Source organism: Macaca fascicularis, chromosome 13, assembly GCF_037993035.2.
Source record: "Macaca fascicularis isolate 582-1 chromosome 13, T2T-MFA8v1.1".
Taxonomy (NCBI): domain Eukaryota; kingdom Metazoa; phylum Chordata; class Mammalia; order Primates; family Cercopithecidae; genus Macaca; species Macaca fascicularis.
The window spans coordinates 94,777,945-94,803,141 of NC_088387.1; the positions used below are offsets into that span (position 1 = coordinate 94,777,945).

Sequence of the window (25,197 nt, forward strand, 5' to 3'; positions counted from 1 at the left end):
TGGGCCCCGCCTCCGTCCCGGGTTCCCCTCCCACCTGGGCCCCGCCTCCGCCCCGGGCCCGCTCCCCCTGGCGGGAAAGGCGCGAACACACGACGCTTTTAGCAAAAAGTAGACTTTTATTACAGCAGCAACTGAGGCGAATCGAATGGCCCCCCAGGGCCACCACTGCAGCACCACCTTTCTCTCCCGCCCCGGCCGCCCCAGCGGGATTGTAGAATTCGGCTCCCCTAGTGCCCGTGGGCCTCCTTTCCACACAGGCTGGGCGGGAGCCGGCAGATCAGCGACTAGCCCCCAACTAGAAGGCGGCTGCTGAGAAGGCCCAGGCCCACGTCTGTGCAAAACAAGTAAACAAAGTGCAGAGGGGAGGAAGAAAGGGGAGGGGGAGGATGATGCTCAGAACCAGGGAGCCCCCCCAGCCCTCCTGAATAATAAAGGAAGGAAGGGGCTTCACAGGGTAATACTGACTGGGGGGAAGGGATAGGAGGGCTGCAGCACGTCCAGGGACAGCCACAGCGCAGATCAGGGCCTGGCTCGAGTGAGCTCTAAGAGGAGACGGTGACAGCGGCTGAGTTGAGGGTACTGTTCCTGGCAAAATTGAACTTGTTCAAGGTCTCTTCTAGCAGAGAAGTCAGCCTGCTTTGGTCAGCCTGGGGAAGAAGAGCTCAGTGACATGGGGGCTGAGAGAAGAGAAGGCATGGGGGCAGCCAGGGCAGATGAAGGCAGAAACCTCACCTCACTAATGAAGCCCAGCTGCACCAGCTCAGCTGCCAACTCGGGGATGTTCTCATCTGACAGAGAAACAGGAGGGGGTGAGTACAGTATGGGACTGAGGGACCTGGGGCCCTTCAGACAGCCCCACCGGGGCTAAACTGTCAGATCCACCCACTGCTTTAGGGGCTAAGATAGTCATCTATGTGAGTCAATGTGTTACTGCCTTGTCACCTTTCCCACCCCTGAATATGTCCCTAAAAGATAAGGCTCATAGACTCTCCATCCTCTGAGGGAAAGGAGAGACTCACTTGGCATCAGGTCACAGCTCAGGTGCCGGTTCAGTTTGTCCTCCAGCTTCAGCAGAAGCGTCAGCTGGAGAATAGGACAGTCAGAAAATGAGACTCTTCTTCCCTACCCTCTGGCCACCAGCCCTGCGCAACCCTAGCCCTGAGCCTTACATGGTGTTTGACTCCCTCCTCCACCGACTCAATGTTGCACTGCATCAGCACCACCTAGGGAAGGAAGAGAGGGTCACTCTAGAGACCTATCCATAAAAAACCCAATACCTAGACGTCTTTCCAGCCCATAGGGCATGGCTGCTAGGGAGCATTTTCTCTAAAGAATAGAGCCTTATTTGAGATGTTCTCTCTCCCTTCCACCACAGCCATGGAGACAATCCACACCCACACAGCCCCCACCTTGCGAGTCTCCACCTCAGCTGGTTCAGGTGTCGGAGTCTTGACAGAGGGAGGCACAACAGGTGATGTCACCTCCTCCTGCTGTGGCTGCTGGGGCCGAGGCAGCCCAAAGGCTGTCAGAGGATAGATCCCATTCCTGGAGGAAGATGAAGACAGGTCACATGGGCTCTGTGAATGCCTTAGGATACCCAACCCTGCTTGCTTCCTCAAGAAAGCCTGCCTTCTCACTCTGCTCTCACCTGACATCTTCAAGGAATTTATCTAATTCCAGAGCTGGTGACTGAGAGTACCTGGAGGAGAAAAGAGAAAGGAGATGGAAGGAAGGAAACAAGCAAAATAGCAAATTCAACCATTCCCAGAGAGAATGGGCAGTTTACAGAGCCTCAAGAGTGGTAGTGACCAATTTGCCCCTTTTAGACCCTCTCAGTTACTCACAAAGTCTGAACTGGTTCTCTTCCTGGTCCTGCAGGGATTTCAGCCAGTACAGCACTGGTATCCATGTTTTTGGTAATCTCCTCCAGAGCGTTCTCTGGGATCATGTCTGGATGGAGTGGGATGTTATGAAGGGATAGTCAGATTAAATGTCATAGAAGGCATGCAGGCAAAGGGGTAAAGAATCCCTTTGGAGGCCTGGCGCAGTGGCTCATGCCTGTAATCCCAGCACTTTGGGAAGCCGAGGTGGACAGATCACTTGACGCCAGGAGTTCAAGACCAGCCTGGCCAACATGGCGAAACTCCATCTCTACTAAAAGTACAGAAATTAGCCAGGCATGGTGGCACATGCCTGTAATCCCAGCTATTCGGGAGGCTGAGGCACAAGAATCGCTTGACCCCAGGAGCTGGAAGTTGCAATGAGCTGAGATCAAGCCATTGCACTCCAGCCTGGGAGACAGAGTGAGACTCTGTCTCAAAAACAACAACAAAAAAAGAATCCCTTTGGAAATAGAAGAGGAAAGCAAGCATGCCAGTGATAGTTACAGGGTTCCAGATTGGAAGACTATTCCCCATAGGGCCAAGAGGACTCACGTTGGTGTCCCACAATGCAGTGGGCAGCAAGGAGTTTGAGCGAGGGCACTTCAAACAATGCTGGGTGGAACAGAAGTTCTCTGGCTGTTGGTCTGCGAGCAGGTTCAGACTGCAGGCACTTTTGAATGAATTCCTAGAAAAGAAAACAAGGAACTGAAGCAGGCATCTGGCAAGCCCCTCAATGTGTTCATCTTTATAACTCTCATTCTACTTAGCACAAGGCTTTGTACATAGCAGAGGCTCAGCACTTGCTGAGAAAACAATATATTGACAAATGCACCTGAAAGGGCTTCAAAAACTATAAGATATTATATGAAAGACACCATCCACTGCCTTTCTGGGTTTAATTATTTTTCTGCTCTCCAACCACAAGCTTGCTTTTTTCTTTAATGTTCACACTTTCTTTTTCCTTAGTTTCTACCTCTGCTTTATTAGCCAATGCACTGCCTATCTTCTATTCTAAATCTTGCCAAATTTAGCTTCTCTCTTCCCAAACTTACCCAATGTGATCAATATTCACCATCTTTTTTATTTCACAAGCCTAGTATCACAATTTCCTTTGCCCACAATCATTGAATTCACTCAATTTCCCAGGATTCCTCTACCCATTCTGCCTTTTTTTTTTTCTCTCTCTCTCTCTTTTTCCTGAGACAGGGTCTTGCTGTGTCACCCAGGCTGGAGTATAGTGGCAAAATCACAGCTCACTGCTGCTTCAACCTCCTGGGCTCAAGCAATCCTCCCACTTCAGCTTCCAGAGTAGCTGGGACCACACGCGTGTGCCACCACACCCAGCTAATTTTTATATTTTTTTCACAGAGATAGGTTTTTGCTATGTTGCCCAGGCTAGTCTCGAACTCCTGAGCTCGAGTGATCCTCCCACCTCAGCCTCCAAAAGTGCTGGGATTAAAAGTATGAGCCACCGTGCTCCACCGCCTCCTTTTCTACCTCCTGCACGTCCCATGACAATTAACCTGCTTTCCTGCTTTTAACCTTGAAGGCTAACAAGGTCACATACCTAATCTTTCACTTGAATACTCCACCTCAGTGTTGAAGTAGAAACTTACTCCACACTATCCTCCTGACTTCCCACTAGTCTTCTTTTCTCTCCTGTTCCCTATTATACTTATCTAACGAGTTACAAACTGTTTTTGTTTGGACCTTCCTGTCCAAGCTCTACTTACTATAGTCTATCAACTGATTCATAACCTTATGTCTTTTAAATCTTGGCTCATTATTTCAGGGCACCATCCCTAACTAAAACTGTATAAATATAAAATCCCAAACAACTGGTTTAATTTAAATTGACTGATGTGCTTAAAAATATAAAAATGGGCCGGGCGTGGTGGCTCATGCCTGTAATCCCAGCACTTTGGGAGGCCGAGGTGGGCGGATCACAAGGTCAGGAGATCGAGACCATGGTGAAACCCCGTCTCTACTAAAAATAGAAAAAATTAGCCGGGCGCAGGGGCGGGCGCCTGTAGTCCCAGCTACTCGGGAGGCTGAGGCAGGAGAATGGCGTGAACCCGGGAGGCGGAGCTTGCAGTGAGCCGAGATTGCGCCACTGCACTCCAGCCTGGGCGACAGAGCAAGACTCCGTCTCAAAAAAAATAAAAATAAAAAAATAAAATAAAATAAAATAAAAATGGCTGTCTGAGAGTATACAGCAATTGCCTGAAGTAACCATCAAATTAATTTACCTCCATGTAGGCATATTTAAATTCACACACATTTTCTTTCTTTCTTTTTTTTTTTTTGAGACAGTCTCACTCTGTTGCCCAGACTGGAGTGCAGTAGCCCAATCTCGGTTTACTGCAACCTCCACCTCCCAGGTTCAAGCGTTTCTCTTGCCTCAGCCTCCCGAGTAGGTGGGACTATAGGCACACACCACCACGCCCACCTAGTTTTTGTATTTTTAGTAGAGACAGGGTTTCACCACGTTGGCCAGGCTGGTCTCAAACTCCTGACCTCAAGTGATCCGCCCGCCTCCGCCTCTCAAAGTGCTGGGATTACAGGTGTGAGCCACTGCGCCCAGCCAACACACAACTTTGAACCTCAGTATCATCCATCTTAACCCCTTAACCTATGTGTATGTATGCAAAAACATGGTAGGCACCTCCTAAGAAAATGTTTACAGATTTTGCGTGTCCTTTCTGTTTTATGTTCCCTAGATCTTAGGAGCATATGCCCAGTGGATACAAAGGAAGAAAAACCAGAAGACATTTGAAGGTCAGTTGAGGAGGGAGTGATCCTGAAGATCCTTACCCTCTGTAATGGGTCTTCTAGAAGCTGGATGGCACTGCTGATGGCTTCCTGTGGCACATATGAGGACTCCCCATTGCCCTGAATCTCCAGCACTGCCATCTTCAGTGAGGAGGAATAAAAAAAAAGGAGACACCTAAGAATGTCAGTGCTCACACAATCACTCCTTCCAAGCCAGCGCCTTACTTGTCCTCCCTCCATTCCCCCTTCCATCTTCTCATTTGACCCCTTGCCCCCCTCCTCTCCAGTCTCCTCACCTCCAGTGCACACATGCCGAAGGAGTAGATGTCCACTGCTGTTGTCACATTAGTGACTTCTAGGGAAAACCGAGAAGGCTTTGGTTAATCAGAGGATTGGGGGCTAGGGTTGGCAGGAATGCCTTAGGAAAAAAAAAGAAAAGAAAAAAATATTTTGTATGCTGGTAGAGAAGGCCTAGAAGTTTCAGTTATATTGCCTCTGTACCTCAAGTTATAAGGTGCAAAAGCAGGGGGATGAGGACAGGGCAGAGAAAGTAGGAAGGCTCACCTCCATACTCTGGTGCAAAGAAGTGTAGATTCTTCTGCTCTTCTCGACAAGTCTTCACATGATTGTTGATAGTGTCAGGAGCCACTGGGAGTAGGGGAGACACACACAATCTGACCACCATCAACGAAGAATAGTCTCACTCTAGAGAGAGGCCCCAAAAGCCAAATTCTCTCCTGAAGTCTCCTTTCTGATGACCCTCAACAGGCACAAACATATCCCCTTTCCCGTCCTGAACTATAGAGCACACATGGACGCCACCTACCTCCCCTTTCTTAGGCCTGCTGCTTCTTATCTAATGTCCCTAAATCAGGAGCAACAAAAGCACCAGACTAAATTAACAGATACACAGGGACTTCTGGCTGGTCTAGAAGCAATGCAGTTTAAGGAAAAACTTTCACTTGTGCCCCGTTCACCTTCCCTAAATCCCAGGTACATCTAATCCCTACTCACATGAAAATATTTGGTTTTAGTTTTTTCATCCACCCTGCAAATAACATAAAAACACAGGCAGCCCTTCCTAATCTGGGACAATTGGAGACCTCAGGAACTTGGATAAATAAGGATAAGAAGTATTAACATACAACTCAGGAGGTAGCCTCCTTCTTACCCACCTTTGCTGAGTGAAACGCAAATAGAGCTCAGAATTGGGCTAATACTCTTGAATCAGTTCCACTTTCAATCCACCAAAACTTTTTAGACTCCTATTCTACCCCCTTATTCCTCAACACTGCCTGCCACAGGGCTGAATGAGGAACCAGGACCAGGCCCAATTTGGACTCACTCAGATCATCAACAATGACTACAAGTCACAGAGAATCTGGGAGCACAGTATGATCTGGGAAACTAGCCTGATGATGAGGGGGAACATGAATCCAGGAGGTAAGTGGCCAGCCAGGCAGAATCCACAGGAAACAAGCAGGTTATGGAGGGGCAAGCAGGCGGAGGGCTGGCAGGGCAGAAGCTAAGCAGGCATAATTAGGCAGGGAAGATAGGGGAAGAGGGTTTGCTCCCACGACTGCATGCACTGGGCAGCCGCCAAGGGAGCAGAGGGAGCACAAACAGAGCCCCAAGTGGGGCAGAGGGAGCTCTCACCATTAGCAAAAATCCTATGAAAGACTGTTGGGAACAGAGCAGCCCGTAAGCGGGAGGGAGGAAAACAGAGAAAAGTTGTGAGCCATGGAGCAGCCAAGCCCCAGACAAATGGACACACAAATACCACACAGACACAGCACACAGAAATGTTGTACACTGCACACAAATACACAGCAAATGAAAGCACTCACAGCAGGCACAGCCTGGAACCTCCTCTGGCAGGGTCTGGCCCCAGGGCTCAAATCAAACCTCAAACCCGTATCTCTTGCCCTTTCCCAACCTCCTATCAGTATCTCTGTATTGACCCTAATTTCCTTTCAAAAAGGTGTAAGATTATATATCCTATCCCCTCTCCACTAATTAACTGGCCTCTCCTATGAATTACTCCTAGCAAGGTCCTTTCTCTTCTCACCGGCCCACACCTCAGAATTTTGCTCTGTTATCCCCCATTCATCTTACCCCCATGGTTCCCAAATTCCCGAGGCTCCCCTGCCCAGAACCTCTCCCTCCCCTCACCAGAGCCAATCTTGATGAGTCCGTTGTGCTGGATGAAGATGGTGTCACAGGTCAGGTTCCCATGGATGATGGGGGGGTCACAGGAGTGCAGGTAGCTGTGGGGGCACTGGGCTGTTAGAGGGGCCACTGGGAAATTAAGGGCAAGGGGAACCCAAGGGTTAAGAGGAGCAAGGGCCAGGTCTCCTGCTGGTCACCATAAAGATAATCCCCACACTCTGAATCTCCATTATGCCTGATGATTTAAATAGCTGGATAAGCACTAGGAGAAAGAGGTAGGAGGTAAGTGTTGTGGTTAGGGCATTAGGATGCACCCTTTAAAAGACCCGTAGGGGGCCTAATCTTGACAGTATATGATTCAAAGAAAGTGGGGAGAGGCAGAATAGAACAGAAGAGTAGTGCCCTGAAATCTGTTTGGAGGAACTAAATCAGGAAATATGGGTAAGAAACTAACCAGGTACTACTTACCTTAGGGCAGAGAGGATTTGTGTGCACCAGCGCTTCCATGCCTGGAACAAAGTTTGATCCAAGGGTCAGCAGTAATTCCCTCTCTTAACTCTCTCCCACTAGCTCCTTCCATCCCTTCCTGATCAGCTTCATTATTAACACAGTAATTTTTAAGGCCCCCGCCCTGCCCCACCCCGAGCCTAAAACTTTGTCTGCTCTCCTTCTATACCTTTTCATTCATGGTCTTGTGGTTCTTTTTGGTCTTCTTCAGAAATTGCTTCAGACTGCCAGATGACATGTATTCTGTGATAAAAATGACCTGGGGAGGCAAAGCATTTACTAAAAGGTCTTATAGTAGAAATGATCCCTTCCCTTGTAACAGATTTTAAATTTGAAAGTTTGTTAAAATTTCTCTCCTTTTGTTCTTAGCTTTACTTACTTAGACTAAATAGGGCAATGGAAACTACTAAGCAATAAAAGTTATGGGAAGAAGGAAGCAAAAGTTCACTCATTTTCTGCCCAATCTATAGCCATATAAAAGGCATAGGTGACAACTGAAGCCCTACTCTTATCGCCATTGCAGCTGATTCCAGTTCTGTTTCAAAACTACCTTGTTTTAATCTCTGAGTGTAAAACGAACAATAATAAATGTAGCTAGTCTCTTTGCAGTAAGTTCAGGAAATATGGGGAAAAAATTCTTACCCTGGCCTTGTTCTCTTTAATGTCAGCCCAATATTTGTGAAACTTAACAATGTTAAGATGCTCCAATTGAATCAGATTATCAAACACAGCACGAACCTTTTCCTGAGAGCAAGGGAGACAGTGGAATAACAGAGTTCATGAATCACTGTAATAATCCTGAGAAGCCATTCCCTGTCCCTCCCCAGAAATGAACTGACCCCAACATACTCTCCTCATGGGCAGCTTCCCAATACCAATTCCTCTCTAACATCAGTGTTCCAACATTCCCCAGGCTTCACCTTTTCAGCATTACCTACCTCCTGCAGCTTGTAGTTCTTGCGCTCAGAGAACTGTACCTCATTCCACACAACCTCTACACCTTCCTCTGTATCCATGGCCAGGTATGCACTGTCAATACCTGGTACATTCCGTTGATTCACCTGAGAAGAAATTCATATGAAAGACAATTAAAGTTATCTCGCAAATCCTCCATCTTAACACTCCATATGATCATCTCCTCCTAGCCCCCAACCTATTGAAGTTTGGTCGGCCTCTTTTAAGACTTCGGTCTTCCAGTTCTCACCTTTCCAGAACTCACTCCCCCAAGAGTGACTGTACCATCACCTTACCTCTTCTCGCCTCTTCTGCCAGCGCCCACACGGCGACTCTTCCAAAATCTCAGACTCATCTTCACTTTCTTCTTCTTCCTCTGGGGAAGCAGCTGAGGTTGTGGAGGTCACAGGAGGTGACACTGATGTCAGGCCAGGAGCTGAAGATGAGGATTCTACCTTTGGATCTGAGCCACTGCTGAGTACTGTCTGGGACTCCCCCTCCGACATGCTGGAAGGAACACTCAGGCCTGCAATGGTTGGGGCAAGTACAGAGGGAGAAGGCAGAGAGAGTCAGGATACATCTGTAAAGATTTAGTAACCCAGGCTGGACACGGTGGCTCACGCCCGTAATCCCTTTGGGAGGCCGAGGTGGGCAGATCACCTGAGGTCAGGAGTTCAACATGGTGAAACCCCATTTCTACTAAAAATACAAAATTAGCTGGGTGTGGTGGCATGTGCCTGTAGTCCCAGCTACTCAGGAGACTGAGGCAGGAGAATTTTTTCTTTTTTTTTTTTTGAGACGGAGTCTCACTCTGTTGCCCAGGCTGGAGTGTAGTGGCGCAATCTCTGCTTACTGCAAGCTCCACCTCCTAGGTTCACACCATTCTCCCACCTCAGCCTTCCAAGCAGCTGGGACTACAGGCGCCCACCACACGCCCGGCTAATTTTTTGTATTTTTAGTAGAGACGGGGTTTCACTGTGTTAGCCAGGATGGTCTCGATCTCCTGACCTCGTGATCCGCCCGCCACGGCCTCCCAAAGTGCTGGGATTACAGGCGTGAGCCACCGCGCCCGGCCGAGAATTTTTTGAACCAGGGAGGTAGAGGTTGCAGTGAGCCGAGATCGTGCCACTGCACTCCAGTCTGGGTGACAGAGCAAGCACCCCATCTCAAAAAAAAAAAAAAAAAAGAAAAATTTAGTAATCCAGTTGAGCACAGTGGCTCACCCCTGTAATCCTAGGAATTTGAGAAGCCGAGGCAAGAGGTTCACTTGAGGCCAGGAGTTTGAGATCCAGCCTGGGCAACAAAGTGAGAGCCCATCTTTACAAAAAAAATTTTAAAATTAGCAGGGTGAGGCGGTACACAGCTATAGTCCCAGCTACCCGGGAGGCTGAAGGGAGAATCACTTGATTGCCCAGGAGTTTGAGGCTGCAGTGAGCTATGATCATGCCATTGGCTGGGCAACAGAGGGAGACCCTGTCTCAAAAAAATAAATAAATAAAAAGATTTAATAATCCTAATAACTTCATCTGCAAATTCAAAAGAAAACAGGCCAGGCACTTGAGACCAGCCTGGACAACATAACAAGACCCCAGTCTCTACACAAAATTTTTAAAAATTAAAAATAGGAAACACACACCACCGTTGTTTCCTTTAAATCCAAAATCAGAATCAGTCCTAAATACTGCAACATTAACTATTCTCCTAACTCAAGTCTAGAGAAGGTGAGCTATCATAGTTGAAGATGACCCACCTAGGAATGACAAATACAAGATTTACGGCAGTCCAACCTCACTTAGAGTCAGGTTCAAATCAACAGCAAAATCAGGTGCTCCATTCCTTCTTGGCAAATATTCATCCAACATGCTTCCCTTTGAATCCACAAGTACACCCTATTTGTACTGTGCTCAAGAATTAAGCTATGTGTGGCCAGGCACGGTGGCTCACGCCTGTAATCCCAACACTTTGGGAGACTGAGGTAGGTGGATTACCTGAGGTCAAGAGTTCAGGACCAGCCTAACCAACATGGCAAAACCCTGTATCTACTAAAAATAAAAAAATTAGCCGGGTGTGGTGGCACGTACCTGTAGTCCCAGCTACTCAGGAGGCTGAAGCAGGAGAATCACTTAAACCAGGGAGGCAGAGGTTTCAGTGAGCTGAGATTGTGCCACTGCACTCCAGCTTGGGCAACAGAGTGAGACTCCATCTCAAGAATTAAAAACAAAAAAGCTGTATGGGTGCTATTCAGAACAGATGACTCCAGACTCCAAAATGTTGCACTGAGACAGCCTTAAGGCTGGACCTGTAGCACCCTCAGCCAACTTATCCAGCTGAAACCCTTGGCTAATTTATCCAGCTAGAACTAACTTTGGCATTCACTATCCATCCCTTCTCTACACAGAACAAGCCCGCCAGTCCATGGTGAGGCTACCCTTGGGGCAGGTAACTGGCAGTTGTTAGTGACTTCATCCCTGATGACCTCACCTTTCCTGTGATGTGACTGTGACAAATGAGTATTGGTTAACAACATTTTTTTTTTCATTCACTCATTTGACAGATTTTTTTTAAGCACTTATTGTGGGCCAACCATTGGGCTAAGTCCTTGAGATACAATAACAAACAAAATAAATACCCACATTCAAGCAGCCACAAATTCAAGTCAGAGCTAAGACTTTAAGCTTCCAGCTTTCATTTCATTCACATTGGTCAAAGGCTCTGAAGTTTCCATTCTCTGGGGCACTAGATCTGATATAGGTTATTTCTTTTTTGGCGGAGGGGATGGAATCTCACTCTGTTGCCCAGGCTGGAGTGCAGTGGTGTGATCTTGGCTCACTGCAACCTCCGCCTCCCAGGTTCAAGCGATTCTCCTGCCTCAGCCTCCCGAGTAGCTGGGACTATAGGCATGTGCCACCACATCGGGCTAATTTTTTGTATTTTTAGTAGAGATGGTGTTTCACCGTGTTAGCCAGGATGGTCTCGATCTCCTGACCTCATCATCCGCCTGCCTCAGCCTCCCGAAGTGCTGGGATTACAGGCATGAGCCACCGCACTGGCCTAGGTTATTTCTTACAAATACAAATAACTCAGCCGGGCGCGGTGGTTCAAGCCTGTAATCCCAGCACTTTGGGAGGCCGAGACGGGCGGATCACGAGGTCAGGAGACGAAGACCATCCTAGCTAACACGGTGAAACCCTGTCTCTACTAAAAAATACAAAAAATTAGCCGGGCGCGGTGGCGGGCGCCTGTAGTCCCAGTCACTTAAGAGGCTGAGGCAGGAGAATGGCGTAAGCCCGGGAGGCAGAGGTTGCAGTAAGCTGAAATCTGGCCATTGCACTCCAGCCCGGGCGACAGAGCAAGACTCCATCTCAAAACAAAAACAAAAACAAAAACAAAAACAAATACAAATAACTCAATGTACAACTTTTATAGAAAAAAGTATTATACAGCATAACATTTTTTTCAGGGTCATGGGTACTTGAAGAAAAAGAATTCTCAAGAGCTAAATGCCATTAACTTGTACAAAAAGTCGCAAGACAACCACTTAATGTTATTCTGTATCTCTAAGAACAAAGACTGTGAAGGACTTGGAACCTGTGTGTGCTTGGCTCAAGAGAGTGCTCTACAGTATGAAAGAGATACCCTGGGCCGGGCAAGCTGGCCCATGCCTGTAATCCCAGCACTTTGGGAGATGGTGGAGGCGGACTGCTTGAACTCAAGAGTTCAAGACCAGCCTGCAACAAAAATATACAAAAATTAGCAGGGTGTGTTGGCACATGTCTGTAATCCCAGCTTATTCAAGAGGCTGAACACGAGAATCACTTGAACTCAGGAGGCGGAGGTTGCACCGAGCCTAAGTGGTGCCACTGCACCACAGCCTGGGTGAGAGAGTGAGACTATGACTCAAAAAAAAAAAAGACAAGACAAGACAAAGAAGGTGATACCCTGGAAAGTAAATGTGCTCCTCTAAGTTCAGAAGTCTCCAGTCAACACACCAATCTTTTAAAAAGTCCACATGTATTTTTAGAACTCTCTGATGCCCATTTGTGCCCATCTCTGCCCCCAATCTACACTACGTTTAACTCAACTCAGGAGATTTTTATTAGAAGACAGTCTAGTGAATACCAAAGAGCAATAGGCAGTACAGAGGAAATCTGGCAAGATATTCTTTCCGTATGTTATTTTCTAGATCCTGGCTTATTCTAGAGAGATTTGCCAGGCGCGCTGGCTCATGCCTGTAATCCCAGCTACTTAGGAGGCTGAAGTGGGAGGATCGCTGGAGAGGGATTTAACTCAGCCAGCCAGGAAAGCTACTATCTGCCTGTTTTAGTAATCTACCAGAAAACTTCTGTTAGAGATCATGTTCCTTCATCCAAAAAGTAGCTAAGAAAATGGTAAGACACCATCAGTTACTTCCTTGAGCAGCTACATTCACTGAATGCATCTAGAATCTGAACTAAGTAAAATACCCAGCCAGATTACAATAGGAAATAACAGTAGAATTCTAATACAGGAAAGCTGTAGCCAATGGACTCCAAAGAAACTTCTGGACCCAGGACACAAACAACTAATCCACAGTAGGGCACCACAGGAGACACCAAACCTTCATCAGAGATATGCCCTTGGAATTTGCTTACCCCCCACCCCACCACCTTCCTAATTTTTGTGACTTTTTGTCCCTTCCTAATTTTTCCTTCGCAGGCAAAATGAGGGCAGTGCCCGAGATCCTCCAGCACTCCTCTTATTGATGAAGAAACCTCTGCGACACTGGGAGTTTTGCCTCGGAGCCGCTGAGAGGTTTAAAAGAGATCACACACGGAAAAGCTCATATGCGCCCATAAGGGGATTCTCCTTGCCGCCTCCAGCCACCCTGAGACATGCAGTGTTCACTTTGGAGTAATGCAGATCGCCTTGCAAAGTTTTTCCCCGAGACTTTCGTTTATTGGACAGCAGCCCCTCTGCGTGTCAGCTCCTCTGCAAGAGCTCGCGGGCCCGGGCCTCTCAGCTGTCCTCACCCTGAGCGGACAAGAGGGCCTCTGAGACCCGCAGCACTGTCCAGTGGGAAATAAAACCGCTCGGGAGAAGAACCTGGCCCCTAGAATTTCACACTCCAACAGGTCGCACGCCCTGCGCCTGGAAGGCAGCGACGGCCCGCGCAGGCACCAGGCTGGGGCCCAAGGAGCCAGCGGCGGCCACCTCATCAAAGGCCGGCCCGGCAGCGCAGTCAGGGGCGCAGGCCACGCCCCCGCGCAGTCGGCGCACCGCCCCGCGAGCAGGCCTGGCCAGGCCGCCGCGCTTCCGCAGGCCGCCGGGCCGCGACCGCCGCCCCCGCCCCCGCCCCCGCCCGCCGGGCCCCGCCTCTCGCAGCCGGAGTTCCAAGCGAACGCCAGGGCCTCCCGACCCGCGCCCGCAGAATTCCGGGGCGCCGCCGCCAAGCCAGAGAGGCCGGGGAGGGACAGGCAGGGACTGCGGGGCCGAAGCGGCCCCTCGGCTCCAGCAGGCAGGGCCCGATCGGGCCTGGGCTACTGAGTGAGCAGGGCCGCCTTCAGCACCCGCCTGGCGGGTCCCACCGTCCCGGGCCTCGGAGGCCGATCCTTCCGTCCTCTCGCGAACCGCCTCCTCCCGGGGCCCTCTTTTCCCTGGGCGCTCACCTCCCGACTCCGCGCCCCGCAGCCTGCGCTTCAGCTCCAGCTCGGGTTCCGGGGCCCCGGATCACAGCGACTCCCTCACAGCTGCGCTCCGCAGCGCAACCGAACTGCGGGCCCCGCCCTCGCGGCGTCCCGACCAACAGATGGGCGGTGCCGCACCGCCGGCAGGTTTCCATTGGGCGACGTTCTCGATGGGCGGGGCCCGGCCGCCGGGAGCTCGCTGGGGTAGGCTTCCACCCGCTCTCCTCCCCTTGCGCCGGTCCGGCCGAGACCTCTCAGAGGGGTTGGCGTTTTCGGTCCCAGCTGGGGCTTGTCTCTCTGTCCACCCCACCGCCCGGTCCAGGTGCCCCAGATGGTTCCGCTGGACGCAGGGAAGGCCTCCTCCCTCTTCTTGAAGGCGCCATGACAGTTCTAATGCCCCGAAAAGACAAAAGGAGCGAAAGACGTAGCCTCGGTCCGAGAGGAGCTCTCCCACCCCAGTCCCCGCCTGCATTATTTTGGAACGAGACTGTTGTGCAGGACGCCAGTTCTCTGGAAAGCTTTTAAAAATTACCTAACACTGAAATTAGTAGTTAACTCTTTGTGATTGCATAGCACTATTTGCTTAAACTTTGTGAGAGGTTTTCACAGATGTTATTTCATTTGATCCTCATAAGAACGAACTCATTAAAATTGTCATTCAATGGTAGTTGACAAATGCAAAAACCTGAATCAGAGTTATTAAGCTATTGACCGAAAGTTAAGTTGGTAAGAGCCAAGTCTAGAAGCCGAAACAGTAAACTTCCTCAAAGGAGACTACGTTGAGAAGATGTTTGGAAAGAATTTAGATTGGTTTCGAGTTAGTGGAAAGAAAAGATGATAAATTCTGGACGAGCTATTGATCTGTGAAAACTAAGCGCGGAGCCTTCAGGATGGAAGTTCACTCTGCCCTTCGACGTGTATGATGGAGGGAAGACGATGAATCAATCAACAGAACTTGGGAATGTCACAATCACCAAATTTTACTGTCCTTAAAGGGAATCTCTAATCCTGTTTCACTGGGAGAAAGGACATCTGGCAGAAACCCTCTCGTTTTCTCATCACCTCAAAATATTCATTTTTAAAACCAATCTTTCGGTCGGGCGCGGTGGCTCACGCCCAGCACTTTGGGAGGCCTAGGTGGGCAGATCACTTGAGGTCAGGAGTTCGAGACCAGCTTGGTCAACGTAGTGAAACTCCGTCTCTACTAAAAATACAAAAATTAGCCGGGCGAGGTAGCACATGTCTGTTCTCTCAAGCTACTTGGGAGGCTGAAGTGGGAAGATCACTTGAGTCCAGGAGGCAAGAGGTTGCGGTAAGCCAAGATTGCACCACTACGCTCCAGCCTGGGCAACAGAGTGTGAGAATCCGTCTCAAAAAAAAAAAAAAAAAAAAAAAAAAAAATATATATATATATATATATATATGTACGTATATATGTATATATGTGTGTATATGTATATATGTGTGTGTGTGTATATATATGTGTGTGTGTATATATATATTGCCCTTCTTTCCTTGATTCTTTTATCTTTGGAAGAGGGGGGCTCAAACACCGTTTTTAAAATCTGATGTAACTTATGGGCCTTCTCTTGTATTTTAAAAAATGCATTCACCCAACAAATTTAGGATACAATTTCAGGAAATTGAGGTTAAGAATCTTTGCTCTGGGCTGGGCGCGATGGCTCACACCTGTAATCCCAGCACTTTGGGAGACTGAGGCGGGCCGATCATTTGAGGTCAGGAGTTCAAAACCAGCCTGGCCAGCATGGTGAAACCTCGTCTCTACTAAAAATACAAAAATTAGCCAGGCGTGCTGGTGGGCTCCTGTAATCCCAGCTGCTCAGTAGGCTGAGGCAGGAGAATCACTTGAACCCAGGAGGCAGAGGTTGCTGTGAGCTGAGATCAGGCCACTGCACTCCAGCCTGGGTGACAAGAGCAACACTCCATCTAAAAAAAAAAAAAATCTTGGTTCTAATCTCAAAGGAAAAGATTAACCTTTCCTCCCTGTGGGCTCAAAAGCAATTGGAACACCTGGTCCAGGGTAAACATTCATTAAATATCAGTTCATGTTATCATTAGAGTTTCCCATTCTCTTCTGCCTAGGGCCTTATCACTATCAACTGTCCCCTTTCAACTAGGTCCTTTCAAGTATGCATAGAGGACCCTTTGGCATCCTCTAGCTCTCATTTTTAACCCTTCATTACATTTTAAATGATCAAATACTGCCTGCATTTTCACCACCTCATGTATTTATTTTTTCCTACTTATAAAAATAATACATGCTCATTGCCAAAAAACAACCTGAAAATATTCCCAAAACTATTTTAGTATAATGTAATATTTATATAGTAGTTTCTATGTATTAGGCACTTTTAATTGCTTTATGACAACAGTAATGAATATTAACAATTTCTGTAGAAAGTGAAATCTCTTATAATCCTACTTCCCCCAATAATTAAGACTTTGGTGTATTTTATTTTTATTTTTATTTATTTATTTATTTTTGAGACTGAGTCTCACTCCGTTGCCCAGGCTAGAGTTCAGTGTTGCGATATTGGCTCACTGCAACCTCCACCTCCCAAGTTCCAGATATTCTCCTAGCCTCAGCCTCCCAAGTAGCTGGGACTACAGGCGCGTGCCACCATGCCTGGCTAATTTTTTGTATATTTAGTAGAGACGAGGTTTCACCGTGTTAGCCAGGATGGTCTCGATCTTCTGACCTCGTGATCCACCCACCTCGGCCTCCCAAAGTGCTGGGATTACAGGCATGAGCCACTGTGCCCGGCCTTTTATTTTTATTTTTCTAAGTATATATATGTATATAATTTTAAATGAAAACAAGTTTATACTACATAACCTTTTTCACTTTTTTCTATAGGGGTGCACATGGCACTATTTTAATTTTTTAACCACTACTTTAATTTTTTACTTTACTAGGTTCTTTCTTTGTTTGTTTGTTTGTTTTTGTTTTGTTTTTTTGAGACGGAGTCTCGCTTTGTCACCAGGCTGGAGTGCAGTGGCATGGTCTTGGCTCACTGCAACCTCCGCCTCCTGGGTTCAAGAGATTTTCCTGCCTCAGCCTCCCAAGTAGCTGGGATTACAGGCAAGGGCCACCATGCCCAGCTAATTTTTGTATTTTTAGTAGAGATGGGTTTTCACCATGTTGACCAGGCTGGTCTTGAACTCCTGACCTCATGATCCGCCCACCTCACCCTCCCAAAGTGCTGGGATTACAGGTGTGAGCCTGAGCCACCACACCCGGCCTTTTTTTTTTTTGAAGACAGGAGTCTCACTCTGTCACCCAGGCTGGAGTGCAGTGACTCAATCTCAGCTAACTGCCACCTCCACCTCCCAGGTTCAAGCGATTCTCATGCCTCAGCCTCCCAAGTAGGTGGGACTATAGGTGTGTGCCACCATGCCCGACTAATTTTTATATTTTTAGTAGAGAAAGAGTTTTACCGTGTTGCCCGAGCTCGTCTCAAACTTCTGAACTCAGGCAATCCACCTGCCTCGGCCTCCCAAAGTGCTAGGATTACAGGCGTGAACCACTGGGCCCGACCCTTTACTGGTTAATTTTTAACCAGCAGAATATTCCACTGTCCAAATGTGCCAGCATTTACTTAGTAACTACCTGTGGACATTGGGATAACATTCGTTATTTATTATCATAAATAAAGCAGCAATGAACATTTAACTACATATATCTTTTTTTTTTCTTTTTTTTTTTTTTTGAGATGGAGTCTCGCTCTGTCACCCAGGCTAGAGTTCAGTGGCATGATCTTGGTTCCCTGCAACCTCTGCCTCCCAGGTTCAGGCGATTCTCCTACCTCAGCCTTCTGAGTAGCTGGGATTACAGGCATGTGCCACCATCCCCAGCTAATTTTTTGTGTTTTTAGTAGAGATGGGGTTTCTCCATGTTGGTCAGGCTGGTTTCAAACTCCTGACCTCAGATGATCCGCCCACCTTGGCCTCCCAAAGTGCTGGGATTACAGGCGTGAGCCACCGCACCCGGCTGATTTTTATACATTCTTAAAACTGGAATTGCTGAGTCAAAAGCTAAGAACATGCATATTAGAATGGACAAATTCCAGAACACTGACCACACCATATGCTGGTGAGGATGTGGAGCAACAGGAACTCTCATTAATTGCTGATAGGAATGCAAATAGAACAGCCACTTTGGAAGACAGTTTGACGGTTTCTTACAAAACTAAACATAATCTTACCATATGATCCAGCAATTGCACTCCTTGGTATTTTATTTACCCAGAGGAGCTGAAAACTTATGTCCACACAAAAATCTGCACATGAATGTTTATGGCAGCTTTATTCATAATTGCCAAAAGTTAGATGCAACCAAGATGTCCTTCAGTAGATGAATGGATAAATTGCGGTACATCCAGACAATGGCATATTATTCAATGCTAAAAAGAAATGGCTGGGAGCAGTGGCTCACGCCTGTAATCCCAGCACTTTGGGAGGCCGAGGCGGGTGGATCACGAGGTCAGGAGATCCAGGCCATCCTGGCTAACACGGTGAAACCCCATCTCTACTAAAAATACAAAAAATTAGCCGGGCATTGTGGCGGGCATCTGTAGTCCCAGCAACTCAGGAGGCTGAGGCAGGAGAATGGCGTGAACCCGGGATGCGGAGCTTGCAGTGAACTGAGATTGCACCACTGCACTCCAGTCTGGGCGACAGAACAAGACTCTCTCTCAAAAAATAAATAAATAAATAAAATAAGTAGTGAAAAAAAAAAAAGGCACCTGGCTATGGCGGTTCATGCCTGTAATCCCAGCATTTTGGGAGGCCAAGGTGGGATGATCAGTTGAACCCAGGAGTTTGAGATCAGCCTGGGCAACATAGTGAGACCCTGTCTCTATAAAAGAATGTTTTTGGCTGAGTGCGGTGGCTCACGCCTGCAATCCCAGCACTTTGGGAGGCCGAGGGGGGCAGATCACAAGGTCAGGAGATCGAGACCATCCTGGCTAATATGGTGAAACCCCGTCTCTACTAAAATTACCAAAAAATTAGCCGGGCGTGGTGGCAGGCGCCTGTAGTCCCAGCTATGTGGGAGGCTGAGGCAGGAGAATGGCGTAAGCCAGGGAGGCGGAGCTTGCAGTGAGCCGAGATCGCACCACTGCACTCCAGCCTGGGTGACAGAGCGAGACTCCGTCTCAAAAAAAAAAAAAAAAAACAAATTTTTTTTTCATAATTAGCCAAGCATGGTGACATGCTCCTACAGTTCCAGCTACTTAGTAGGTTGAGGCAGGAGGATCGCTTTAGCCTAGGAGGTCAAGGTTGTGGTGAGCCGTGATCGTGCCACTACACTCCAGCCTCCATAACAGAGCAAGAAACTCTGGTATAGAGAGAACAATGAATATAACTTTGGGTACATTAATAGGAAGAGGAATAGAAAGTAAAGATAGAGGAGAAAAATTAAGAAACAGAGAGAAATGAAATAAATCAATATTATGAAAAGGAAGTGAGTAAAAAGTTTTAAGAAAGAGCTGTTCAGTAATCTCGAATGCTGAAGTGATCATGGAGACTTCAGAATGAAAAAGAGCTAGGCCCGGCGCGGTGGCTCACGCCTGTAATCCCAGCAATTTGGGAGGCCGAGGCAGGCGGATCATGAGGTCAGGAGATTGAGACCAGCCTGGCTAACACGGTGAAACCCTGTCTCTACTAAACAAATACAAAAAATTAGCTGGGTGTGGTGGCGGGCGCCTGTAATCCCAGCTACTCAGGAGGCTGAGGCAGGAGAATGGCGTGAACCCGGGAGGCGGAGCTTGCAGTGAGTCGAGATTGCGCCACTGCACTCTAGCCTGGACAACAGAGCCAGACCCGTCTCAAATAAATAAAGAAATAATGAATGAATGAATGAATGAAAAAGAGCTTTGCAGTAGAAACTTGTAATAAATTGAGAGTAAAATTCCAGTAGCCAGAGGATGAAATTAACATTGTAGGAGATTGGGAAGACAATAGAATTTTTCCAATGTACAAAGAGCCCTTACAAGCCAGAAAGAAAAAAAATGATCAACGCAGTAAAGAAATAAACAAAAAAACTTGAATAGGCAAGAAATTGAAGAGGAAATACAACTGGGCAATAAACATATGAAAAGATGTTTAGCTTCACTTGTAATTAAATAAATGCAAATTAAAACAGGATATCTTTTTTTAATTAATGTATCATCAAAGTTAAAAAGATTGATGTTACTCGGGTGGGCACAGTGGCTCACGCCTGTAATCCCAGCACTTTGGGAGGCCGAGACAGGCAGATCACGAGGTCAGGAGATTGAGACCATTCTGGCTAACACAGTGAAACCCCGTCTCTACTAAAAATACAAAAATTAGCTGAGCGTGGTGAAACACACCTGTAGTCCCAGCTACTCTCGGGAGGCTGAGGCAGGAGAATCACTTAAACCTGGCAAACCTGGGAGGCGGAGGTTGCAGCGAGCCAAGATCGCGCCATTGCCCTTCAGCCTGGGCGACAGAGTGAGAGTCTGTCTCAAAAAAAACAAAAAAAGATTGGTATCACTCAGTGTTGGTAAGGATGCAGGGGAATAGGAACTCTAACATTATCTGGATGGTATATTTTTGAAAAGCAACTTGGCAATTTCTATTCAAATTTAAGATGTTCTTAGCCTTTTAAGTTTTTTTTTAATTTATTTTTGAGAATTCTCCATACTGTTGTCCATAATGGTAGTACCAATTTACATTCCCACCAATAGTGTATGAGAAGAGTTCTCTTTTCTCTTTTCCCCACATCCTCACCAAAACTTGTTATCTTTTGTCTTTTTTTATAACAGCCATTATAACAGGTGTGAGGTGATATCTTACTGTGATTTTGATTTGCATTTCCCTGATTATTAGAGCACTTTTTTCATATATCTGTTAGCCATTTGTATATCTTCTTTTGAGAAATGTCTATTCAGGTACTTTGTCCTCCTTTTTTTTTTTTTTTTTTTTGAGACGGAGTTTCACCATTGTTGCCCAGGCCAGAGTGCAATGGTGCAGTCTTGGCTCACTGCAACCTCCGCCTACCGGGTTCAAGCAGTTCTCTTGCCTCAGCCTCCCAAGTAGCGGATTACAGGCACCTGCCACCATGCCTGGCTAATTTTGTATTTTTAGTAGAGATGGTTTTTCACCTTGTTGGTCAGGCTGGTCTCAAACTCCTGACCTCAGGTGACCTGCCCGCCTTGGTCTCCCAAAGTGCTGGGATTACAGGCATGAGCCACCATGCCCAGCCCTTTGCCCATTTTAAAAATTGGATTGTTTTCTTTCCTTTCCTTTTTTTTTTTTTTTTTTGAGACGGAGTCTCGCTCTGTCGCCAAGGCTGGAGTGCAATGTAATGATCTCGGCTCACTGCAACCTCTGCCTCCTGGGTTCAAGCGATTCTCCTGCCTCAGCCTCCTAAGTAGCTGGGATTACAGGCATGCACTGCCACATTAGGCAAATTTTTTTTTTTTTTTTTTTTTAGACAGTCTCACTCTGTCACCCTGGCTGGAGTGCAGTGGTGTGATCTCAGCTCACTGCAAGCTCCACTCCCAGGTTCACACCATTCTCCTGCCTCAGCCTCCCAAGTAGCTGGGACTACAGGCACCTGCCACAATGCCCAGCTAATTTTTTTGTGTTTTTAGTAGAGACGGGGTTTCACTGTATTAGCCAGAATGGTCTCAATCTACTGACTTCGTGATCTGTCCTCCTCGGCCTCCCAAAGTGCTGGGATTACAGGCATGAGCCACTGCGCCCAGTCACACCAGGCTAATTTTTGTATTTGTAGTAGAGACGGGGTTTCTCCATGTTGGTCAGGCTGGTCTCAAACTCCCCACCTCAGGTGATCCTCCCGCCTAAGCCTCCCAAAGTGCTGTGACTACAGGCCTGAGCCACTGCGCCCAGCCATATTTTTTGTATTTTTAGTAGAAGCAGAGTTTCACCATGTTGGCTAGGCTGGTCTCAAACTCTTGACCTCAGGTGATGCACCCGCCTTGGCCTCTCAAAGTGCTGGGATTACAGGTGTGAGCCACCATGCCCAGCCTGTTTTTCTTGCTATTGAGTTGTTTGAGTTTCTTATATATTTTGGATATTAACATTAGCCTTTTATCAGATACATAGTTTGCAAATATATTCTCCCATTCCATAGTCTGTCTCTTCACTCTGTCAATAGTTTCCATTGTTGTTGTTGTTTGATGCAATCTCACTTGTCTATTTTTAAGACTACTCATTTCTATTTGTTCTGATTCTAAGCTTCCCTGGTGACCTGCTAACCTAATTTCCCATGTGGACTATAACTTGCATTGTGACATACCAGTTGCAGACCTCTGTTAATTTACTGAAAGTCATTAAATTCACAATAAGTAAGTTCTTTTTTTTTTCTTTAGAGACAGGGTCTTGCTCTGTTGCCCAGGCTGAAGTGCAGTGGTGTGATCATAGCTCATTCCAGCCTCAAACTCCTGGGCTCAGGCAATCCTTCCACCTCAGCCTCCCAAAAGTGCTAGGATTACAGGTTTGAGTTGCCGCACCCATACTACAATAAAACTGTCTAGAATCTTTCAAGGTCTTAGTTCCCACAATCAGGGCAACAAACCTACTGGGTTTCTGCTCTAAGTTTGTTTGTTTGTTTGTTTCTCAGTGTGAGACTTGCAAGCCATGCCTTCAATCTAATCATTTCTCTAGGGATGTGGTGTGGATCCTTTCTTCCAAAAGAGCCTCTTTTCAAACTGAAGGCCAAATAAAAATAGCATTTACATTTCTGTATGACTTCAAACTAAATAAGAGAAGCCTACATTTCTTGATAATTGTGAATTATCTGAGGTGTTTTAAAACACACATTCCCAGGACCCTCCCTGGATCAGCTGAATATGAATCTTGGGGTCAGGGAGACTTGAGTTTCTACGTGTCTAAGAATTTTTCCAGGTGATTCTCATAAAGCTAGCCTGTCATTAGGCTGAAGGGTAGTAACCATCACCCTAGCTCACACCTTATCCTTGTCTTAGAATGATGCCTTGGGGCATTGCCTCATACCTTAGGCCTCTAAGCTTCATTTTAAAAGTTATTAAATGGGAACATTATTTGGCTGTATACCTGTAAGTCATATCATAAGGAACTGAGTCAACTTCTAAGATAAATAAATAGGGCCACTAAGAAAAAGACAAACATAGTCCATTTAAATCTTAATTCACCTGAGATTATTTGATTTCCACAATTGTGTTCAATTATGTTCAAATCAAATTCATGTATTATTTATTTTGCACTTTTTTTGTTTGTTTGTTTTTGAGATATTCTCACCCTGTTGCCCAGGCTGAAGAGCAGTGGCCCAATCTTGGCTCACTGCAACCTCTGCCTCCTAGTTCAAGCTATTCTTGTGCCTCAGCCTCCTGAGTAGCTTCAACTACAGGTGCATGCCATAATGCCTGGCTAATTTTTGTATTTTCAGTGGAGACTGGGTTTCACCATGTCAGCCAGGCTGGCCTCGAACTTCTGGCCTCAAGGGATCCACCCCTGTCGGCTTCCCAAAGTGCTGGGATTAGAGGTGTTAGCCACCTCGCCTGGCCGTTTGTTGTTGTTGTTGTTGTTGTTGTTGCTGTTGTTGTTGAGATGCATTCTTGTTCTGTCACGCAGGTTGGAGTGCAGTGACGCAATCTTGGCTCACTGCAACCTCCGCCTCCCAGGTTCAAGCAATTCTTCTGCCTCAGCCTCCTGAGTAGCTGGGATTACAGGCACCCACCAGCATGCCCGGCTAATTTTTGTATTTTTACAAAATTACAGGCATGAGCTACTGCACCGGGACTTAAATTAAAATTTATTCTGGATTTTCCTGGATAAATTTTAAAAGATTATCCTGGATTATCAGGGTTGACTCTAAATGTAATCACAAGTATCCATGTAAGAGGAAGGCAGAGGGAGGGTATGAATACAGAAAAGGAAATATGACCACAGAAGCAGGGTGGAGTGATGGCAACAAATGCAGGCAGCCTCTAGAAGCTAGAAAAGGCAGGGAGCCAGACATGGTGGCTCATGCCTGCAATCCCAGCACTTTGGGAGGCTGAGGCGGGTGGATCACATGAAGTCGGGAGTTCGAGACCAGTCTGACCAATATGGTGAAACCCTGTCTCTACTAAAAATACGAAAATTAGCTGGGTATGGTGGCAGGCACCTGTAATCCCAGCTACTTGGATAGCTGAGGCAGGAGAATCACTTGAACCCGGGAGGCAGAGGTTGCAGTGAGCTGAGATCACACGCCACTGTACTCCGCCTGGGTGACAGAGTAAGACTCCGTCTCAAAAAAAGAAAAGGCAAGGAAACAGATTCTCCCCTAGATCCCCCAGAAGGCACTAGTGCTGCCAACACCTTAACTTTACACCAGTGAAACTAATTTCAGATACCTGTCCTCTGAAATTGTAAAATAATAAACGTGTGGTGCTTTATGTCACCAAGTTTATGGTAATGCATTACAACAGTCATAGGAAACTAATACATATGGTTTCCCAAAGAACAAAGTTGATCTGTCTGACCTGCGTTTTAAAGGATAAATAGGAATTCAACAAGTAGTTAAGGAAGTGAAGAAAAGTCCAGGGAAGACTCTCCAGTATTGGAAGTCAGGAACTTGGACCATAAAACCTATGGTTTTCCACTAAAAGTTTTGTGAAGACGTCTCACCTTTTAGCAGTAATACTTGAAAATTTCCAACGTGGCTGTGGGTTTCCTTTCTTTTGCCTTACCTCCGGTTTTGCAGTCTGAAATTTAATCTTTTTTTAAAAATAAAATTTATTGTCTAGGCACGGTGGCTCATGCCTGTAATCCCAGCACTTTGGGAGGCCAAGGCAGGTGGATCACTTGAGGTCAGAAATTTGAGACCAGCCTGGCCAACATGGTAAAACTCCATCTCTACTAAACATACAAAAATTAGCCAGGTGTGATGGCATGCGTCTATACTCCCAGCTGCTTGGGAGGCTGAAGTAGTAGAATCACTTGAACCCAGGAGGTGGAGATTGTAGTGAGCTGAGATCGTGCCACTGCCCTCCAGCCTGGGCGACAGAGTGAGACTCTGTCTCAAACAAACAAATAAACAAATAAATAAAATTCATTATGTCTTGGAGGGAAGAGAGGAGACTTTCTAGAGAGAACATTCTTCTTTTTTTCTTTTTTTTTCTCAGACCTCTCAGGGATGAAAAGGAGAACATTCTTCAGAAAATAAATGAGAAAACTAGAGAGATAATCAGATCTCCGACACTTGTTTATCGTTGGAG

At 46.8% G+C, this 25,197-nt stretch overlaps 1 protein-coding gene across 2 annotated transcripts; it reads right to left on the reverse strand.

Moving 5' to 3' along the window:
- Window positions 1–96: 96 nt before the first annotated feature.
- NRBP1 (nuclear receptor binding protein 1) lies at window positions 97–14,031 on the reverse strand. 2 transcript variants are annotated; one of them, XM_005576273.4, is made up of 19 exons: window positions 13,931–14,031; window positions 8,582–8,811; window positions 8,270–8,392; window positions 7,974–8,075; window positions 7,501–7,590; window positions 7,293–7,333; window positions 6,828–6,922; window positions 6,312–6,335; window positions 5,220–5,303; window positions 4,952–5,010; window positions 4,698–4,796; window positions 2,436–2,568; window positions 1,845–1,950; window positions 1,649–1,699; window positions 1,410–1,545; window positions 1,170–1,223; window positions 1,020–1,083; window positions 733–788; window positions 97–647 (listed from the first exon to the last, which is right to left on the reverse strand). In XM_005576273.4, the coding sequence occupies exons 2-19, from the start codon at window positions 8,789–8,791 to the stop codon at window positions 543–545; spliced, it is 1,632 nt and encodes a 543-aa protein (XP_005576330.1). In that variant the 5' UTR covers window positions 8,792–8,811; window positions 13,931–14,031; the 3' UTR covers window positions 97–542. The 2 variants fall into 2 exon arrangements, with proteins under 2 accessions (XP_005576330.1, XP_005576331.1); XM_005576274.4 differs by lacking the exon at window positions 6,312–6,335.
- Window positions 14,032–25,197: the final 11,166 nt, after the last annotated feature.